General features: G+C 38.1%; 1 protein-coding gene across 19 annotated transcripts in view; it reads right to left on the bottom strand.

The window, feature by feature from the left end:
* Positions 1–3,464: 3,464 nt before the first annotated feature.
* The window catches only part of CD200 (CD200 molecule), a 30,632-nt gene continuing 11,917 nt past the window's right edge, over positions 3,465–22,179 (bottom strand). For 7 of the 19 annotated variants that reach the window (XM_009199973.2, XM_017955126.2, XM_009199970.3 and 4 more), the window contains 5 exons: positions 21,537–21,863; positions 18,986–19,258; positions 17,033–17,140; positions 16,420–16,495; positions 3,465–4,743 (listed from right to left, as the gene is read on the bottom strand). In XM_009199973.2, the coding sequence (XP_009198237.1) occupies positions 16,461–16,495; positions 17,033–17,140; positions 18,986–19,258; positions 21,537–21,863 (743 nt within the window). In that variant the 3' untranslated portion in view covers positions 3,465–4,743; positions 16,420–16,460. Of the gene's footprint in view, positions 4,744–16,419; positions 16,496–17,018; positions 17,141–18,985; positions 19,259–21,536; positions 21,864–22,179 lie in introns of those variants that run through there. The other 12 variants (XM_017955127.2, XM_009199974.3, XM_009199971.4 and 9 more) reach the window with 5 other exon arrangements.

The following is a 22,179-nucleotide window of genomic DNA, read 5'->3' as shown; positions in this document are numbered from 1 at the left end:
CAGATTTTTTTATCCGTGATTGGTTGACTCCACAAATATGGAACCCACAGATAGGGAGGGCTGACTGTATTTACAATATTGTCTGATTTATTAGAAAATAAACTAACATGTATACAAGTTAAGGAACTTACTAGATACTGAGCTAAACACAACCAGATCCAGAATCATGTGGTAATTGAAATGCTTCACCTGAGCGGCTGGGCTTCAGTGCCTCTCTAATTGCACCGGAACATACAAGCTACTTCCAGAAACACCCAACTCTCTCTCTTTATGAGTTCCAACTTTCTGAGATGAGTGTCCCACTATCTAGACTAATATGAGTCCTGTTAAAAGTATTAAAGTATCTTTAGGGTATCTATGGAGTATTTTTCAGGGGAAAAGGCATATGAGTCATGAAGGTACCAGCAGGAAAAACATTCCAGGCAGAGAGACGAGGAAATGCCAAGGCTCTGAGATAGAAACATGTCTGAAATGTTGGTGAAATAGCAGGGAGACTAGTGATCAGGAGAGAGAATAGTAGAAGGTGATTTCAGAGAGTATCAGCGAGCCCCATTGTCTAGAGCCTTATGGCCCATGTAAAGACTTTGGCTTCTATTCTAGGTGAGATGGGAATTGGAAATAAGCACTTGGAAATTTTAGGCAGGAGAATTATGTGATTTGACTTGACATATTTTAGAACAGTTATGTTTCAAATAGATTGAAAGGGGAAGAAGACAGAAGCAAGAAGATTAATTAGAAAGCAATAACAATGATCTAGGAAGAAAATAATAATGGTTTGGGCCAGGTGGAAGACTGGAGGTAGGAGCTGGATTCTGAATATAATGACAGAACAAACAGGATATGCTGGCAAGTAAGACTGACATAAATCACTGCAGGATGGGGAGAAAAGAGAGTTCACTAGACAGGAAGCCAGGATTTCTGAGTTGGAGTTTCAGCCAAAAACACATTTACAGTGCTACCAGAAGAAAGTCACTGAAAAATATGAAGGCTCATTTTTCACACCCACAAAAATGGGGTTAATTACCTTCAGGACCTCACAAGACAAATGATTATGACGTCTGTGTGAATGTTGGCTTGCTTGGATTGAATCACTGCTCTATGTAAGTTTGTGCAAGTGAATCAGCCTGAGCAACTGCGGAGGGGAGGATGAAATCAAATCTGGAATATGTTGAGAATGAACAAAAATAAAAATATTACTGCTGCGAAGAAATAATTTAAGAAGTTTATTTTATTTTTATTTTTATTTTATTTTTTTGAGACGGAGACTCACTTTGTCACCCAGGCTGGAGTGCAGTGGTGAGATCTCGGCTCATAGCAAGCTCCACCTCCCGGATTCACACCATTCTCCTGCCTCAACCTCCCGAGTAGCTGGGACTACAGGCATCTGGCACTGCGCCCGGCTAATTTTTTGCATTTTTAGTAGAGATGGGGTTTCCCCATGTCGGCCAGGATGGTCTCTATCTCCTGATCTCCTGATCCACCCACCTTGGCCTCTCAAAGTGCTGGGATTACAGGTGTGAGCCACCACACCCGGCCAAGAAGCTTTATTTTAAAACGCAAAGGCTGAGCAAAGTCACTCACCCCTTTAATCCCAGCTAAGGCCAAGACAGGAGGATTGTTTGAGGCCAGGAGTTTGAGACCAGCCTGGACATCATAGTAAGACCTTATCTCAATAAAAAATAAAAAATTAGCTAGGCATGGTGGTGCGTGCCTGTAGTCCTAGCTACTCAGAAGGCTGAGGCAGGAGGATCACCTGAATCCAGAATTTCAAGGCTGCAGTGAGCTACGATGGCACCACTGCACTCCAGCCTGGGTGACACAGTGAGACCCTGTCTCTACAACAAAAATTAAATAAAATACTCTAAGCTCAGAATAGCCATAGAAGAAAGTTCAAAAAAAAATTATTTAATCGAAGCCTTATGATTCCTAGTAGAAATATGGATTTTGTACTCTTTGAACCTAGATTTATGGATTGTTAACAAGTCATGGATAGAGGAGTACAAACCACCAAAAAGAAAATATAAAACGACAAAAAAACCCTTCATTTGCAGTTTCAGTTTCAGTTAAGTGCAATAGACTTCTGTTTTCTCCTCTCTCTAAGCAGGTTTGCACTACCCTGGAATTTTTCTAAATTTCTACAGATAAGAGAAATACATGATTGAATTATTCTAAGGGACTCAAAAGTTTATAACTTTCCCAGACTGCTTAACTACGCAAAGCCCAAGCTACCTCTTTCTAATTCACAAATACAAAAAAGCACCCGTAGTTGAAAGTTTAGGGTAAGTATGGGAGGGCTGGTGAGCAGCCCCCCACTGTGAGAGGGCAGGAGACATGGAAGAGAAAGCAAGGCTGTGGTGTTCTACATGGAGCCACCTTCTCAGCATGCTCTCAATTACCCTTTCCTTCTCCTCTTTATCTCTCTATAACCTCCCAAGTCTTCCGCATCAAACATACCTATCCTAAGTCCAAGTATCTCAACATCCTGAAAAGTAACTGAAAAGCCATTTAATAAGCCAATTTAAATTGAATTATTAACAATAGATAAAAATTAGTCTTTGAGCTGTCTCTGCATTTTGAGGAGGAGCTCTCAGTAATGCAATGGCCTAAAGTCCTGGTTAAAAGGTGAAATGCTTAGGTACCATGAAGACAGATGTTTAGCAAGGAGTTCCTTTGAAAAAGACTCATGACATCTTGCCATAAGGTGTTTTTCTTCTTTGCCTATACTTTAAATCAGCAGTCTTTAGCATTGTCCCTGAGACCATCTCAGGGGGTCCACATAATCAAAAAATTATTGTCATGATAACACCAATAAATTATTTGACTTTTTCGCTCTCATTCTCTAATAAATGTGCCCCCGAAGTCTTCCAGAAGCTGTATGATGTATGACATTGGCATCACTCTGATAGCTAGTAGGATATATGGTTATATACTTTTGTATTTAAATTTTATCGGTTTTAATTTCAAATATGATAAATATCAACAGATATAATTCACATTACAGAAAAAGCTCTTTGGGATCCCCAATGATGTTTTTAAATGTGTAAAGGGGTCCTAAGACCAAAATGTTTGAGAACTATTGCGTTAAGTCATTCTGCCTGATCTAGTGCCAATTTAGCAGAGATACTAGAAATACAGAAAAATACAAGGGGATGATTCCCACTAAATTCAAAACTATATGAGCTAATCAGTCTGCAAAGGTTGGTATTTAAAAGCAAAATCAAAAGAACATATATAAGGAAGTGCTGCAGAGCTGATAGGGTCATGTCAAAAGGACATAGGTACCAACTCAAAGGAGCTCACACTGGCCAGACATCTGATTTGTGTTTTTGTGATTAGTCAGAAGCATCAACTCATCTTTTAGGAGGCGGAAGATAGAGAGGAGGGGAGGGTTTTACATATCATGGGAAAAGACAAGGATTATCATTCATTTCCACATTTCCCAAGAGAATATCATAAGCCAAATATTTGGAGCCAACACTTTTAATTGTTCAATATTTTACTACAAATATAAGAAACAATACAGAATTAAATAACACATGAAAATCTTGCACGCTCTCTCTATATATAAATATCCAATATAACAGTGAAAACAACTTACACTTTAATTCCTAGGCCACTGGATAGACACAGACAAAGCAAAAGATACTGAAAAAGCAACTAATTTGGTCTTACGGTTATTAAAGATTCAACATCATTCCACTAGCTGGAACAATATCTTTAGAACAAAGGAATTGTATGCTCATATTTGCCTCCTCTGCTATTATGAAAAGTTAATGCATGGCAACATAAGTCAGCAGAGACAAAGCATATGAATTGGCTGACTGCTATACAGGAAATCTCCTAAACATCTGTTTTCATAATGTATTTTCATTATATGAGGCTGAATTTAGAATGACTTAAAATAGGGCTGGGTCATGTTATAAGACAAATGGACAGGGAAAGCATGCTTCTCAAAAAATGTGAGCTATTCTAAGACTAACAATATTTATCCAGCTATAAAAATAGGTAAGCTAAATGAATAAGTTAAGATTGCCAATGTTACTTCACAATAAATTCAGTCCTATTTTTGTTGGAGTAAATCTCACAGAAGCACATGAAGAACAGCAGTGAAACCAATGATTCTAGCAAGGCCAGCTATTAGCAAAGCAGTAAGCAGGAAGTGGACTAGATACCAAATGATGGGGAAACAGACTCATAGACCTAAGAATATAGGAAGAAGGGATATAACATCAACAGAAAGGCAAAAGGTCATCTCTCTGTATTCTTTCTTCTCTCTCTCTTTCACTTCTTTCCTCTTTGCTTATTCCCTTTTTTTTTCTAGAATTACATTTTAAATTAAGTTTTAGAGCTATGTGGTAAATTATTTGGTCCAATTCCTTTATACTTTGGATGAGGTAAAGTGACTAACAGAGGTCCCCACCAGTAGGAGTCCAAGTCAGTCTGTGAGCTCAGTGCTCCTGATACTAAGTCCAGTGCTCTTTCAACCACATAACATGGCATTGCTTTACAAAATCAAGTCCTACAACAGACCTGAGAGGTAAAATGACTTCCTCTTGGGATTCAAACACTGAGTAGCTCAGATGGCAGTAAAAAGTCGTGGGATCCTTAAGGCTTTCGCTCCCACCTCTTTTGCTCTTTCAGGTCCTTTGGAGAATGGCCCCTTTTCCTCCTGCTTTTCTCTCGTGTCAAATTCAAGTAGACCAGGGAATCACTTTCAGGGTGCTGTGTGACTCATTTAGGGCTCTGGATAAAAGAGAAACAAGGTATTAACTTTGGACACTTATAAATTCTATCATAATATATTTTAAGAAGATAAATAATAGAAAGATTAAGAAACACAGAATTATTCTAGTGTATATTCATTGGCAAAGATAAAGAAGTAGACATTTCTGACCCAGTATGAGGTGAGGGGACTACGACTATTTACAAGAACAAAAGTAGACTGGATGCGGTGGCTCATGGCTGTAAGTCCAGTGTTTTGGGAGGCCGATGTGGGAGGATCATTTTAGCCCAGTTCAAGACCAGTCTGGGCAACATAGTAAGACCTTGTATCTACAAAAAATAAAAATAAAAATAAATAGCTGGACATGGTGGTATGCACCTGTAGTCCTAGCTACTCAGGAGGCTGAGGCATGAGGATAACTTGAGCCCAGGAGATTGGGGCTGTGGTGAGTTATGATCTCACCACTGCACTCCAGCCCCAGGCAATATAGCAAGATGTTATCTCTAAAAAACAAAGAGTAAAACAGAACCAAAACAAAAATAAAAGGACATATGTGATCCTAGGAAATAATGGTTTAGCCAATCACCAAAGATTACAAGTAAAGAAACATGTTCAAAAATTCCAAATGATCAAAATGTATTCCATTTGTAAGCTTTGTTTCTGATGGATAATAACTCACTGGATGTCAGGGTAGAAATGGTCATGAAGTAGAGGCCTTTCTGAGGGCTAATGGCTTTCTGGCACATACTGGGAGCCTGGGAGCCTCTCAAGGCACGTAGATGATGACGTGAAAGACTTGGAATTTTATCTTGGCACCACCTCTCACTTTCTGTGTCATCTTAGGTAATTATTTACCAGCACCTGCAAAGTTCTGCACATTTTAGATCCTGCCAATATTTCTAACATCAGATATCAATGGACCATGGAAAGACCATCTTTCCCCAACATGGCTCAATACTTTTCAATTTAAATAGTAAAAATGAAGTACTAGAAAAATGACATAAAATAATTAGACATAATATAATTCATTTTTAAATTATTAGATTTAACAGATGTAAAATTACTGTCAAATTCTTATCATAAAGTATAAGCATTTATTTTCAATTACGTACTTATTTTGCTTCAGACTAGTAAAGAACACTTCTTGGATGGGCAACCATCCTCAGACCATATTTGGAGTAACACTGCTCTGAAATATATCTATAGATAGATATAGATATAGATAAAAGCTATATATATTTTTTGAGATGAAGTCTCGCTGTGTCAACCAAGCTAGAGTGCAGTGGCGCAATCTCTCCTCACTGCAACCTCCACCTCCTGGATTCAAGTGATTCTCCTGCCTCAGCCTCCTGAGTAGCTGGGAGTACAGGTACATGCCACTATGCCTGGCTAATTTTCATACTTTCAGTAGAGATGGGGTTTCACTATGTTGGCCAGGCTGGTACCAAACTCCTGACCTCAGGTGATCTGCCCACCTCGGCCTCCCAAAGTGCTGGGATTATAGATGTGCGCCACCGCACCCTGTACAATATTAATGACTTTTCTGCGTTAGAGCTTTCACATTTGCAATTAATTTGCTAAAAGCCACTCTTCGCTTGTCTCCGCCATGGCTGGCTTATTCTCTCCTTGCAGGTCTCTGATTAAAAGTCACCACCTCAGCGAAGCCTTCCCTAACAAATTCCAAGTAACTGTTATCCTTTTCAAGTTATCCTCTTTCATTGCATGCTGTATTTTATATTATTCTATATTATTTCCTTGTGCAAAATCTCATGTTTGAATAGTATCCTTATTTGTTGATTCACTTGTCATTTCTCTGCCTGTCCCCCTAACCAGTCATCTTCATTAAAATGGCAAGGTTTGGCCGGGCGCGGTGGCTCAAGCCTGTAATCCCAGCACTTTGGGAGGCCGAGACGGGCGGATCACGAGGTCAGGAGTTCGAGACCATCCTGGCTAACACGGTGAAACCCCGTCTCTACTGAAAAATACAAAAAACTAGCCGGGCGAGGTGGCGGGCGCCTGTAGTCCCAGCTACTCGGGAGGCTGAAGCAGGAGAATGGCGGGAACCCGGGAGGCGGAGCTTGCAGTGAGCTGAGATCCGGCCACTGCACTCCAGCCTGGGCGACAGAGCAAGACTCTGTCTCAAAAAAAAAAAAAAAAAAAGGCAAGGTTCTGTTTTGTTCATTATAGTATAATAACCAGTGCTAATTACAATGCCAAGCATATTAAAAGTTATTAATAAATACTTATAAAATGAATGAACTTCTGTGAATTTGGTTTTGTCATCTATCAGATGGAAATACTTTCCTTATCAATTTGCTGTGAGTATTAAATGTAATAACTTCTAGGTCTAGTCCTTTTGTCTCATGAACATCCATTTAAATATTTAAGAACACCCTCCATACCCTCCTTTCATCACAATTACAAAGTTTTATCTTCTGAAATCTAAGTACTGTTTTCCCTGAGTGGTAAGACTATGCATTTTGAACTAACCATTACCAATAACAGAATTTATAATTCTTATATGACCTAACCACTGACTGGAATCCAGAATAATAATCCAAATGATAGCATGGTTTCCTTTAAAGATCACTAGTATACATTTTTGTTGTTGTTATTGTTTGTTTGTTTTTTTAAAAAAAGCTCTTAAATTAAGCCTGACTTTGAATGGTTGATTACTTGATTTTGTATATGGTCTGAAGAAGTTTTTCCTTTCTCTAAAATAAAGTTTCTACATATCTACCTCTATCTCCCTCCGTCGCCTCAAAGGCCATGCTTTACTCACAGCCCTTGCCAGAGCAAAACCTTTTAGGATTCTTCTAAACTCTAGAATACCTAAGGACTACCTGAAGTACTGGTTAATTTGCAGATACACAGGACACTTGTAGAGAATGTGATTCTTTGTGTTTTCATGTGGTTCAGGAATATACTTTCGTTTTCTTTCTTTCTCTTTCTTTCTTTCTTTCTTTCTTTCTTTCTTTCTTTCTTTCTTTCTTTCTTTCTTTCTTTCTTTCTTTTTCTTTCTTTCTTTCTTTCTTTTTCTGTTTCTCTGTCTCTTTCTTTCTTTCTTTCTTTCTTTCTTTCTTTTTTTCTTTCTTTCTCTGTTTCTTTCCTCTCTCTTTCTTTCCTCTCTCTCTCTCATTTTTCTTTCTTTCTCTGTTTTCTTTCTTTTTGGATTGGGTAATCTATGAAGCAATGTATGAGGGAACAAAAATAATAAGACAAGTTTAAAACATATGGAATAGAGAGTGAAGAAATTGTTTATTGCAGAGAAGACAGAGCAGCCAAGTTGTGGTAAGAATAGGAGAAACTAGATGCAAAACTCATGAATCAGTGCTGATAGGAAACCTAGGGCAGCTTTCGATCTACAAGTACCTTTCAGGCAGTTTAGTTTCCTGGAAATCCATTTAGATACATCCTTACAGGAACTGTCGTCCCTCTACCCCTGACTTGCACTAGCTTCAGTGAGCACTTTTTCTTCTCACACTCTTACAAAAAAAAATTTCTAACCAAAACAGTTTCTCTTCTTCAAAAAGAGATACGATTGCACTAGCAGGAAATCAGTTTTTAGCATCACAAGTTCATCTAGGCATCACAAGCTCATTTAGGCATCACAAGTTCATTTCAGGATCTGCATGTTTTTAGTACACACATTTTCTGATTCTGTCTCCCCACTGGGTCCCCACAAATTTCTCCCAAGGCTACTACTGAAATGACTTATATAGCGGGTCCTCCAACAACATCCTTTCATTCCACAACATCTTGTTATAATGTTGATGAGAAAAACAATAGATTCCCGTCCAGGGCCACTGTGTGGAGTTAGCACATTCTCCCTAAGTCTGCAAGGGTTTTCTCTGGGTACTCCGGTTCCCCCCACATCCCAAACATGTACTGCATGTTATGTAAACTGGCATGTCCAAATGGTCCCAGTCTGAGTAACTCTGTGTGTGTGTGTGTGTGTGTGTGTCTGAATGCCCCCTGCTATGGGATGACATCCTTTCTGGTGGCAGTTTCTGCCTTGCATCCTGAGCTGCCAGGATAGGCTCTGGCCACCCATGCCCTTGAACTAAAATCACTGGGTAAATAATTATCTCACTTGTTTTTGTTACTCTTTCTTAAATGTATGCATAGCTCACATTTATTTCAATGTTTAATATTAGAAACATTTTGGTCTTTATTAAAAGTTTGGTGATGTTTTTGAGACCAGAAATATGCCATAGGAACTTAAGTCTTGTTTCTATCATGTAGCCTGTGGTAAAATTGGTTTTGTTACATGCCATTTTGCTTAAACCTGCAGTTTCTAAGAACCTATTAATGACATTAAGACTTACTGTATGTGTTCTTCTCCCTTCCAAATACTCATGCCCAAGTGTCCAAACAGATTCAGATAACTTCTGAAATCTTCCTCAAAGCTTTGCTAACTGCTACAATTCCTAAGTTTTTCCCTCCATTTATCTCTCTAAACTCGTCCCTCCTTGAACATTTGTACAATTCATGAAAATATACATCGATAAAATGAAAAAGGACCTTAGATTTAGTAATGATAAAAATGAACATTTGTTAGAAACTTACACTGCCACATTGGTGTGCCAGAGCTTTACTGGCTCATGCTGATGGTTAAATTGTTAGTAGCTTGAAATTTGCTGTAGTGGGAACATTTACTTCATAGAAGTTGGCGAAAGCTACAAATAAGCACTCCACCCCTCTCCTCCCAAGTCAGCATTCTAGCGTATCATTCGTTTTAGGCACTTTTCTAAGCACTTGTATGTATTCCCCTTTAAATCTTCACAACATTCTTATGAGATACAGTTACAATTATTATCCCCATCTTACTCAATGAGGAAAGGGAGGCATAGGGAAGTTAAATGGCTTGTCCAAAGGTACTCAGCTAATTTGTAAGGGACAGGATTTGATCAAAATCACTAAGTGATTGTTCATTATTGCAAATAAAAATGACTAACTAGAAAACAACCAATTTTATATGTCATTGGCTATCATCCTTGCCAGAATTAACAGTTGAAAACTTTAAACTCTTGAAGGAGAAATATTGTAGAAATAAATATCACACTCAGTTTCTCAATTATTTCATGTGGCCTTGGTTAAGATGAAAAGAATTCCAGTTAGATAGGAGTAATAACTTCAAGAGATCTATTGTACAACATGGTGACTATGGTTAATAACAATGTATTGTAGACTTGAATATTACTGACAGAGTAGATTTTATGTGTTCATACCACAAAAAAATAAGTATGTGAGGCAATACACATGTTAAGTAGCTTGATTTAGCCATTCTACAATGTATACGTATATACAAATATCATGTTGTACACCATAAATACATACAATTTCTATTTTCAATTAAAAAATAAAAACAAAAATTCATAATAATAGTTTAAAAAAGATTAAAAGAAAATTGTGTACACAATCCCAAAGGTATTTAATGAGAACTCTTTAAAGGACTTTCAAAATACAAGGCTAGCATTTCTTTTCATTATATAAAAATGGGAGAAGTTTGGAGAATTTATAAACTAGTTGTCAGGCCTCTGAGCCCAAGCCAAGTCATCGCATCCCCTGTGACTTGCACATATACACCCAGATGGCCTGAAGTAAATGAAGAATCACAAAAGAAGTGAAAATGTCTACCCCTGCCTTAACTGATAACATTCCACCACAAAAGAAGTGGAAATGACCAGTCTTTGCCTTAAGTGACGACATTACCTTGGAAAGTCCTTTTCCTGGCTCATCCTGGCTCAAAAAGCTCCCCCACTGAGCACCTTGCAACCCCCCCACTCCTGCCCGCCAGAGAACAACCCCCCTTTGACTGTAATTTTCCTTTACCTACACAAATCCTATAAAATGGCCCCACCCTTATCTCCCTTCGCTGACTCTCTTTTCAGACTCAGCCCGCCTGCACCCAGGTGATTACAAAGCTTTATTGCTCACACAAAGCCTGTTTGGTGGTCTCTTCACACGGACGCACGTGACACTAGTATCCACAGAGACTCAGAGCTAGCAGCATTGGTCAGTCATCATGAAATTCTATCTAGTTTGAATACTGATAAGGGCAAGAGGCTCTCTTTTGATAGTCTCTCGTTCATAAATTTCCATAATTGTGCCTCATGAAATGCGGAATTTAACACTGAAGTTGTGATTTTTGCAAAATGTGTCTTGCGTGTTTGTAGTACAAAATCTCATTTGTTCTTTATTTACTAGAAGAAATTGTATTTTTTTTTACAATATGGTTATTTTTAGAGATTAAAATTATTCAAATTAAATTGTACTGAACACACGTTTATTTCTTAATTTTTTTCTGATATTTCTAACTTTTTTTCTACTTAATATGCTTCATCAAATAAGAACTGCTCTACTGCATATGGGCTGCTGAAATCAATTAGGGCCTATAAATGGGAATTTTGAAGAATTCTGAAAATGAAATGAAAAGCATTGAGGCTCCTAAAATCTATAATGACCTCATAACGTGACTCTGCAAGTATTAGGGACTGAGAAATTCCCAGTTGAATAAGTTATGATAAATAGGGAAAGACCAATTTGGTTATATGCCTACTATCACTACACAGAGTGAGGAATAGAATTTTCCCACTTTGAACTTTCACAGTTCTCTGTGAACTTGTGTTTACGGGATGCTTATGACTAAGACAGAGGAAGTCAGAATTGCTTCCTCTATGAAAAGGTGGAAACAGGGAGAAGCAGGAAATAAGCAATAACTGATATTCTAAGGAAAAAAGTCTTTGTGATATTACAGTTAGTGATAGATTTCGTAATATTACAGTTAGTGATAACTAACAAGGGAAATTAACAAGGGAAAGCAGAAGTGATGCTTTTGCGTTACAGATTTGAGAGACAAAATATAATCTTGGAAAATAAAGCCTTGCCTGGTCAGAGGTTCTGACCAGGTTTTTAAGTTCTCTGATAGAGAGTTGCCAAGAGCAGAGCAAAGGCTATGGAATTACAAAGAGAGAATGCTTCCACTGGGAGGTCGGCTGTCACTCCAAGCAACTCACTCCCACACCCTCTTAGCATTTGTGGTAGGCATAATAATGGCACCCCAAACACATCCATATTCTAATTCCAGGAATCTGTGAATATGTTACTTTACATGGCAAAAGGAATTTTGCTGATGTGATTAAATTAAGGACCCTGAGATGGATTATGCAGTAGGACCCAATGTAATCACAAGGATCCTTATAAGAGAAAAAGGAGATTTAGAGTGATTTAGAGTGATTCAATGTGAAAAAGACTCAATTGGACCTTGTTGGCTTTGAAGATGCAAGGCAAGGAACGTGGGCAGTCTCTAAAAGCAGGAAAAGAGAGAGAGGGAAAAAAAGGATTCTCCCCTAGAGCCTCCAGAAAGGAATAGACGTCTCCCTGCAGACACCTTGTTTTAAACCCAATGAGACCCATGTTGGACTTCTGACCTCAGAATTGCAGTATAATACATGTGTGTTGTTTTAAGCCACTAAGTTTGTAATAATTTGGTAAAGGAGCAATAGAAAATTAATACAGCATTTATGATGTTTCCCCCTCTGTAAGCCATGTTGAGTACTTTCATTAAGTGGCCCAGTCTTTTCCGGTTTAAATAGCATACAGTAGGTTTCTTTTGTTAGTAGAGGCTAGGGTCTTGGATCTGTTTAGAGGCAAGCTTATTAGTACATGGGTGTGACCATACTACTGAAATGCCATGACGATTCCAAAGAAAACAAGCTGGTAATGAACACTAGGTAAAGGATATAAGCAAGCTAAAATGCAAAAGGAGCAGAGATGTTAGAAGATTTTTCAGCTGGGGGATTTTCTCATTCTTTCTGTTTTTCATTAATTAATCTAACAGGTACTGACAGCTAATCTCCTTAAAGCAGCCCCATGGCCAAAAAGCCAAGGGAATGAGTATGTCATTTGAGGACTGAACACACACTTAATTATTGGGCAGGAGACTGAGATGTCTCGATTCCTAGAGATGTTCCCCACATATAGATGGAAACTTAAAATTTGAGTCACCTACGCCCATGTGGGTTTAGGTGTTAGAGAGAACAGCAAAGAACAGCTCCAGGCAAGAATGTCCAGGCATTGAGAATCTGTTTGCTAAGGGTTTTGTGATAAGATTATGTATGTCATCTTGGCATGATAGGTAAATCGTGCAAAATTTGTAAAATTTTTGCAGAAAAATAGCCTTGGAATTCAAGATTCTCTATTGCTTTTCTCATGTAAAGCATCACATTCCTTCCTCCTGGAACTATGAGGATACTGGGGTAGGGGTGGGTAGTGCCTTTCATCCAGTACTTTTTGAGCAAAGCGAAGATTCTTATTTCACACAGCCCAGACAGAGGGCTACCCATTCATACAGCCTTTGTATCTGAAGCAAAAGTGCTTTCTGAGCAAAGCGAAGGTTGTTATTTCAGGAGGGGGGAATAGATATTCTTTGCTTTCTCCTTTCAACTAATGACCAATTACACCATCACAAACTGTTTATTGAACATCTTTGTTGTTTGTATTAAGTATTAAGCTTAAAATGGGAGAAAGTGACATTCTGTTACCCGGGAAATGACGTGTTATTAACTTTGCCATTGTTACTATACATTGCCAGGAACCCATTCATAGGTTAGGTTATTGTGAAGAGAAGCAAATCAAGATAAATATACAACTCATGGAGATGAAAAATGTACTTCTACATGGATTAGCTAGTACTTGAAAAAAAGTGAAGTTTGGCATATAAATTTTACATGATTGTCTGAATTTTCTATTGTTCTCCAAAGCAGCCTTGACTCAAACAAACCAAAGCAAAGCAAACCAAACCAAACAAAATAAAGCTGCCTAAAAACTGGGTGATTGTCTATGACGATCTGCCCCAAAGTGAAGTTTTTTTTATTGTTTGTTTCTGAGAAGCACGTAATTGTTGGTGGGTTGACTAATGAGAAATAAAAGATTATTCTCAACTCCAAATTTAACTACATTGTCATATATGCGAAAGGGACAACTTTATGAAATCACTGGGTTTTAGTAGAAAGAACTATTTTGAGATGGTGGAAAATTTCCCTAGGAAATTTTAATTTTTTCTCACTGTTTTAAAGTACTGGATTCATGAAAGACAAAAGAATATTCTTTGAAATCTTATTAGTCTTACTGTGGTAGTCTCCTGGGAAGTAACTGTGATAATTCTATCAGGAATGGTGCCAGAGAAATGGCCTGTGCTGCTTTACAGTTGGAAAAAACCAACATCATGCTCTCTGGCATTATACAGGATCACAAGAAAAGTAATGGTAGTCTAACTTCTATGTAAAAATAACATCAGTAACTATAAGTTTGCTTACACATTTGTGAGCAATGAGTAGTGATTATCACCTAAAATAAACTTTTCTTTTGGTCATTTACCCAACACAGAATTGACCTTACTTAACAGACTTACCTTACTTACCAGATTTTTATTATTGGCTACTAGACAGCTACATGAAGATAATTATTTGTCTGCTCACACTCAATAAATTCAAGAACTAATTCATTTGTCTCCTTTGCTTTTTTACAAACTCTAAACACTCTCTCTCTCTCTCTCTCTCTCTCTCAGTTCCACCTCTTCCCTTTCCTTTTCTGTTCACATCACCATTTTTGAGGTCACCAAGTTCAAAACCTTTGTATTATTTTGGACCAATCATGTTTTCCTGCCCATTCAGAAATATTAATGTTTTCAGAAGATGATGGAAAGAAAAAGGGAAAGAAAAGAAAAGTAAGAATGAAAACAAATGGAAGGCAAATGTGTAGGACTATTCCCCTTCCTCACAAAATATCAACCGGAATTTGTTAATTGTAGAAATAAAAAGTGTCGCTGTTTTCTATGATTTTCTCTTCTTTCTCTTTTCTTTGTCCCAGCTTTTTGTATAACCTAAAGTTTGGTCTAAATGAACCAGTATTTGCTTAGCCCTGAGCACTTAAGCTTCAGCATAATCGACACTTGGTTTTACTAGCTGTTGAAGTATATGAAGCCAAATTATCTGGCTGTTAAACTTTTCTAAATCAATTGTTATAGTTTGCATACTTGACCCTGCAAACCTCATGTTGAAATCTGATCCCCAGTGTTAGAGGTAGGGCTTAATGGGAGGTGTTTAAGGGGGAAGATCCATCGAGAATTGATTAATGCCCTTGGTGCGAGTGTGTTCTCTCTCTGTTAGTTCCCATGAGAGCTGGTAAAGCAGCCTGGCAGCACCCTCTTTTGTTTTCCGGTCTCGCCATCTGATCTCTGCACACACTGGCTCCCCTTTGCCTTCTGCTATGAGTGGAGGCAGCTTGAGACCCTCACCAGAAGCAGATGTTGGCACTGTGCTTGTATAGCCTTCGGAAGCCAAATAAACCTCTTTTCTTTATGAATTACCCAGCCTCAGGTATCTTTTATAAGCAATACAAATGGAAAAGAAACGAGTCAAAAATCCAGTCATTGAAAATATGCCACTGAACATTCAGAGGAATTAATTCAATTGGCCATCTGTCATGAAGACATCATCAGTCAATGGCAATCCTGATGTGTACAGGACTCAACATAGGCTCAGGTATTTATTTCATAAGTGAGAAAAAACTTAGGCAGAGAAATAAGCTGACTCTTTTTGCTTCAAGAATCGGATATTGGCATTGAATGACTCTATTTCCCAGAAAATCCAAGACATGCTTAATGAACAAGGGTAATAATTTTGCATGTCTGTTTCCAGTAGAGTTTACCTCGGGCTTGAGAAGACTGCATTATAAGACTTTTGCCCAAGAGGGACTTTTAAAAATGAATTTAAATACTTCATACTTTTCTGCTTGCACTTTCCAAAAGAAAAGGGTATTGACAGTAAGCACAGATTAAGTGAATGCAGCTGATGACAATAGCGCCTTTCAAGTCAAGACACTGGGGCATCAGTAATGACAGGAAGAACATTTGGCAAAGGTCAGGGCACCAGGGTTTAGTCCTAGTCTGCTCTTAAAAAACTGTATGAACTTATGGAAGGAAGTCAGCTTTCCTCTCTGAGCTTCAGTTTCCTAATTGGAAAAGAAAAATATCCGGATAAAGTAGAATCAAACAGACTTCTGTCTTTGATGTTTTTTCTGTGGAGCATTTACGAGTTCCATAGGCTAATAATTATGTGCAATAAGATTAAGTGATTTGTGATCTTCTCTCCTGGACAGAACAAATACCTTTACCTACTTTTGCAAAGGGGCCACTGACACTGAAGGCTTTTTGTGTGTTTTATAAACTACAAGAATTAATCTGGAGGATTATGCAAAATAAAGTGGTCAAAAACTTGAAACATGAACAAAAACATAAAAATATAAACATAAAACTAAAGGAAACATTTCTATAAAACATAAAATGAAAGGAAAAAATGAGTGAGAGTTTTAATCAAAGTCTAAAATAGCAATCAAAGCCAACTCTTTTTCTTTCTGACCCCTATCCTTCAGCCATCTGAAATGGAGGGAACTCCCATATTACCCTTTCACCCTAGCAAATTCCCATTACACAAAACATAAACTGCAGCTTTGTATTCACTTCAATAAATTATGCACTGTCTTCAGAAACCAAAGACATTTCATTCTTCGTCTCTAGCTCACTCCTCTTGCTTTATAGTGTCTCTTGTTTTATAATTTCTCACAATATCTTAGACTGACATTTATGAGGTACTGAATTTACAATAGAAGAAAAGGAATTGAAAAAAAATCACCTTAAAAATTCTCTCTGTCGTCAGTCAGTTCATTCAGTAAATTAACATTTATTCAGCCCCTGGTATATACAAGATGCTGTGGTAGTTGTGAAAGATAAAGAGAAATTTATAGTCTAGAAGGGCAGAACGACACGACACAGTTACTGTAAGCATGGATCACTTGCATGATGCTGATAGTGTTTGAGGCATCGTGGGAGTATAACACAGAAAGTGCTACTTAATGAGTGACCATAATTGGACAATTTCAGTCTCTTAAATGGGAGATGGCCTGTGAAGTGCTATAAAAAGAGAAGAGATTGTCCTTCTCATTAATGAGTGGAAAGGGCCTTGCATGGGTGCCAGACTTCATTCTTTGATTTTATCACCATTGTTTGATTTAATTAGCTTTTAAGTTATCTTAGCAAACAAAAAGCAGAAATGTCCAATTTAATGTCCAATTGCAAGAAAACGCCCTGACGCATTTTAAAACAGTATCAACATTTCTGTATTTTGGAAACAACAAACAAAATACATTGTTGCCATTCCCTTATTTATAATTTCAAATGACTCACTAAATGTCATTAAAAATAAAATTTAATTTATGTCATTTTTTGAACTCCCTATGATGACTCACCTCGATCCTGATTCCGGTGACGTTTCCAGTACAGTAAGATTGAGATTAGGACCAGGAGAATTACCAGGGAAACAATGCTTAACAATAGTGGAACTGAAAACCAATAGCCTACAGATATTGAAGAAAGAAAAAGGAAAATGATGTCACAGAGGAAATTGTTGAGGCAAAAAGTGATAAAGCAATAGAGTCGAGCTTTTAGTTAAAATTATCCTTAAATACATACATGTGTAGGTTTATACGCATGACTTCATATTATTTTAATAATATTTAGATATTAGTAATAGCTAACATGTTTTATCTGGCTACTATGTAGTAAGAGCTTTAAACTTATTTAATCCTCAGAACATCCCAAGAGTTATTATTTTCTAACAGATTTAAAGAAAACTGAGGCTTTGAGACTTTAACTGAGATCAAAATCAGAATAACAAATGGGATAGCCAAGGCTTGGTTGAAAGTCTGTTTGCCTCTAAAGCGCATATTCTTTGCCATACTGTCTCTTAAAAGAATATATGTTTATTGAGGAAATTGTGGAAAATACAGAGAAGTATAAAGAAAAAAACATGAATCTCATGATTTCAACCCCCAGAGATAACTCATCTCTAAGGTTTTATTAAATTTCTTCTTATCTATGTCTTTAATGCAACTCAGCCTAAATATCAGTTCCTCAGTGTCATGTTGCAATGCAAAGGCAAATGAGGAACTCCTTGGGTCTCTAGCATCTTCTCCATACCTCCATAATGGAATTCGTCACATCATTATTTAACTGAACACTTCAGACCTCAGACAGGGATTTGTCTGATTTCTACAGTTCCAGTGCTTGACATAATGCTTTGAGCATGGAAGATTTTTCGTCAACGTTCACAGAATAAACAAACATTTTAGAGGCGGTATATAAACACTGTAAGTGATACAAGTCAAATCTGGCATTCTTGGAAAAAAAAAAAAAAGACATTCTTTTTTAGGTTCTTGTTTCTCCGGGAAATATACTCTTGGCCATGGCTGAATCTGAAGATCTCTTCACAAATATCCAAATCCAACACTGCAAGTCTTTTTGACCAAATTTACCTAAATATCCAATTTCTGATTAGATGGATATTAAAGAGGTGGGTGTAGAAAGCTTTTCCAGTTTATTGCTCATAATTTCTCCAAAAAAGAGGAGTAATATTTTTTAGGAGGCTTATTACTGACTGCTTCATCCCGAGTCAGTGCTTCAAAACTATACAGAGAAAAGACATGGCTACCATTGCTAAAACTTTTTGTCTTTATAATCTCTGCTCCCTTTATTCTCTCCTCCATCATTCTCACCTCTTGTATCTATGAGGCCCAGAGACAGTAGTTTAGACAAAAACACAAGAAAGCAAAAGGGGACTCGGATAGGAGGTAGTTTGCTAAATGGGTGATGAAAACACTTCAGAGAGGTCCCTTTTTCACAGTGTAGATTATACAGTGATTTCATCACAGATGTCACTTCTTCCAGGAAACCTTCCAAATCTCCCCCAGATTGAGCCCCTCCTTCCCAACCTCTAGTCCTCCCATGGTGCCTCACAGCTTTCACACTGGAGAATGTAATGCACAGTTTTACAATTGCCCATCCATTTATCTCTATTCCCTCGTAGACTAGAAGCTTAGGGACTGAGTCTTATTCATCGTTGCATTTTTCATGTTCAACACAAAGTCTGGCCCAGAACAGACTTAATTACAGGTTAGTAGAATGGAAGAAATAAATAAATGAATGGATCTCAGCAACAGTATTTGGTATGTGGGCAATGAACCACATTTATGAAAGCAAAACTTGCTTTGTTTCCTCAACTGTTTTCCTTTTTTCCTTATTTGCCCCATTCTTTCTCCAAATAGCTCTTGTGCTAAGAGGCTGAAACCTCTGCAGGACATTCACTGCCTTCCAGGTGTGTGCACACAGACACAACCACAACCACCTTGCTCACTTTCTCTTACCTTTGTCGAAGGTTTGCTTAAAGTCAGTCACAGTCCCCAGGTGCAGCACCTGGCAGATCACCTCCTTCCCCACCTGATTCTTAGGGTCTTTGACCTGGAGGATGCTGGTAACAGACGTGGTCCCATTTGGGTGAGACAGAGTCACTGTACTATTTTCAAACCCTGACCGAGGGACCTTCCAGAAGATCATGGGGGCTGGGCGGGCAGTGGCAGAGCAAGTGATGTTTAGGTGGTCTTCAGAGTATTTGTAGTGAAGGGATACTATGGGCTGTACTGGGACAAAAAATAAATACAATCTGTTATTAGTTAAGCACCTGGTCTGAGCACTGCAGTCTCCTCAGAGAGATGAGGGAAATATGCTTATAGAAAGATAATGGAGGCTGGAAAGATAGTGTGGCATATCCTACCCAAACGGGGGACTTTCCAGTTCCTCTTATGTCTAATTTTCTGATCTGCAGGATGGAGACTGGCCTAGTACAAACCTGTGATGAGAAAGACCCTTTCTATAATTTTTCTGTAGCAGAATTAGTCAGATGGACATAGAGTATTGAGAAGTCAGATGATACTTTTCTCTCCCAAACAGTCCTAATTATTCTGTTCTCTTCCAGGGGCAATGCAGCATCTCTGCCTTCTTTTAGGTATTCCTCTTAAGTGGCTTGACAATAGCCACCAATCAGCACCGCCATACATGTGTCCTGTACCTATTAGAGGCACTAGGGCAGTTTCGGAACAGAAAGCCCATAGAAAGGCTACTGCTTAGAGATAGCCATTTTCTTCTTGGAGCTGGACCAATGAATTAGATGCATGGAGGAGAGCTGGAAAATCCCTTTTTGGAAGAGCTACACAAAATGCGAATTTGAAATTCATAGCTAAGAACCATAAAAATTTAGAAATGACTGTTGGAAGAGCATTGGAAATCACCTGATTAAGTTAAGAAAAAATAACTAGCTCATGAGAAAACTGTTTTCAGGCCAGCTGTAGCCTGTACCCTTTTGAAAATCCCCTGACCAGTGAGTTCATTTTTGTTAGAATATAGAATTTTTCTTTTCTAAACAAATGTAAACTTGTCTTTCTGTGGTTGGCTTTGGAGCCCAGAAGATAATTAAATGGCAGTGCTAACTGAAAGCCTGGGCTGTGCTTATAGGTTCAAGAGGCAGGGAGATGACAGTGGGTTGGGGGAAGTAGGGCTGTGGAATTGTGGCTCTGGCTGAGATCACTAATGTCTGTGAGCACTGGAGGAAGGGAAATAAAAGTGAAAAAATATGAATATGGCTGATGGGCCAGATTGAGTTTTGAGGTCCTATGGTGTATCAAAGAATGGCTTACATGAAAGGTATAAGGTGTGGCTGGAAAGGTCAGTGTGGAAGAGAACAGAATTACTAGCTTTAAAGCTCAGAGGCGTCTGGTTTTCAGGAAAAAAAATACAAAAGTCTATGAGTGAAGGAAGGAGACTAAGAGAAAGAAAGATGAGAGGAAAAGAGGAAGAGAAGAAAAGGGAACAGAAGGATAAAAATATGACATAAGAAAAAAAAGAAGAAAAATTAGATAGGAGGAAGGAAAGAAGAAAGGAAGGCAGAGAGGGAGGAAAGGAAGGAAGGAGACAGGGAGGAGAAACAGAAAAAGAGAGAATGAAAGAAATGGAAATCAAGAAAGCAACGACATAAGATTCTACAGAGAGGACTCATTATAGGCAAAATAAGTAAAAGAGATTTCTTTTAGCATTCCTGTCTCCCTTGCATTCTCATCTACTAAGCTTTTTCTTCCCTGCGGACAATATTCTTGGCATGATTAAACTCTCACTTTAATATTCCTAATAACCGTAAGTTTGTCCGCTACTCCCTAAAACTACTGCCATGTGTGCCATGCTCCAAAGTAATCTCTTATTCCCACTTCCTAATCTTTCACCTCAGCTATATATCAGCTAAGAAGAAAGGAATCTCATCAAACTAAGCCTCTTGGATTTTAAAAGAATGCTATTGCCAAGTTATATCTTTAGTTGGCATTGTTTTAGGTATGAAAAGACTCTGCTCCATGTACCCTTATCAATCCTGAAAGAGCTATCCTCCCAAGCAAAATGAGAAAGACAATCATAACTGCCTCAAGGCTAGTCCAATCTATCTCTGTCCTTAGATCCAAAAAGTTGAAGTTGTAAGTGACCCTAGAAATGATCTATTTCACACTTATTGTCTGGACAATGAAACTCCAGAGGAGAGTGGATTGGACTCTTCTAGGGTCACTTGATTGCTAGTGGCAAGCTAAGTCTGAATCATATCACTGCTTACGGAGAACTTGTTGCCCTCACCATTGTTCTCAAATTTCTCCTTTGACAGCAGGATCCCTCAGAGAAAAGATAGCTCCAGCCGAAGAACTCAGTGTAGCCCCATGAACTCTCCAAATAATCATAAACACAGCTATACTAGACATGAAAGGCTATCTTCTCATGACCTTTTCTGTGGTTAAAATCCTGAAAAACTGGGCACTATGGCTATGTTCCAAACATTCTTGGAAATAGTATTTCCAGACACAGACAATGATTCTCAGAGACTCTCACCATAGACAGTGAGGCAGGCTGTTCCTGAGATCTTCCCAGAACCAAAGGTATTGAAGAGACACATGTAACACCCTTCATCCTCCAGGGTGATATTCCAGAAGGTGATGGTTGTGTTTTGGAGTCCCAGCTGGGTAATGTTTATCTTGTCCTTATAGGCAGGCTGGATCACCACCCCATGGTTCTCGCTGAAGGTGACCATGTTTTCTGGGCTTACAGCTTTCTTTTTCTGCCATGTCACAATCAGGACTTCCTGGGCATTTTGCAGAGAGCATCTTAAGGAAGCAGGAGTGTACAGCTGCTCTCTTTCATCCTGGGTCACCACTTGCACTATGGAATCATAAAAGAACATTTATATTTAAAGAGTGTAATACGCATACACTTTTTCCTGATTATAAATAAAAAGTATATTCAATGTCAAATATAGAAAAGATAGAGAAAATGCAAAGAAGAAAACATCTATTTACATTCTTACATGATGCCAGAGAAATATATAGGTTCAAATATGCTTGTTCAATCTTTAAAGAATAGTAGCAGAGTGGAAAAACAAGAAAGCAACTCTCAGTTACAAGAAATTGTGAATAATCTCTGTAAATTGCGAAGTAAGTACGATGAGATTGAAGACTGCCAGGTAGGATAGCAGCTT

Source organism: Papio anubis, chromosome 2, assembly GCF_008728515.1.
Source record: "Papio anubis isolate 15944 chromosome 2, Panubis1.0, whole genome shotgun sequence".
In the NCBI taxonomy this organism is placed as follows: Eukaryota; Metazoa; Chordata; class Mammalia; order Primates; family Cercopithecidae; genus Papio; species Papio anubis.
The sequence above is the reverse complement of the archived record's forward strand: the minus strand, read 5'-3'. Positions and strand labels throughout refer to the sequence as shown.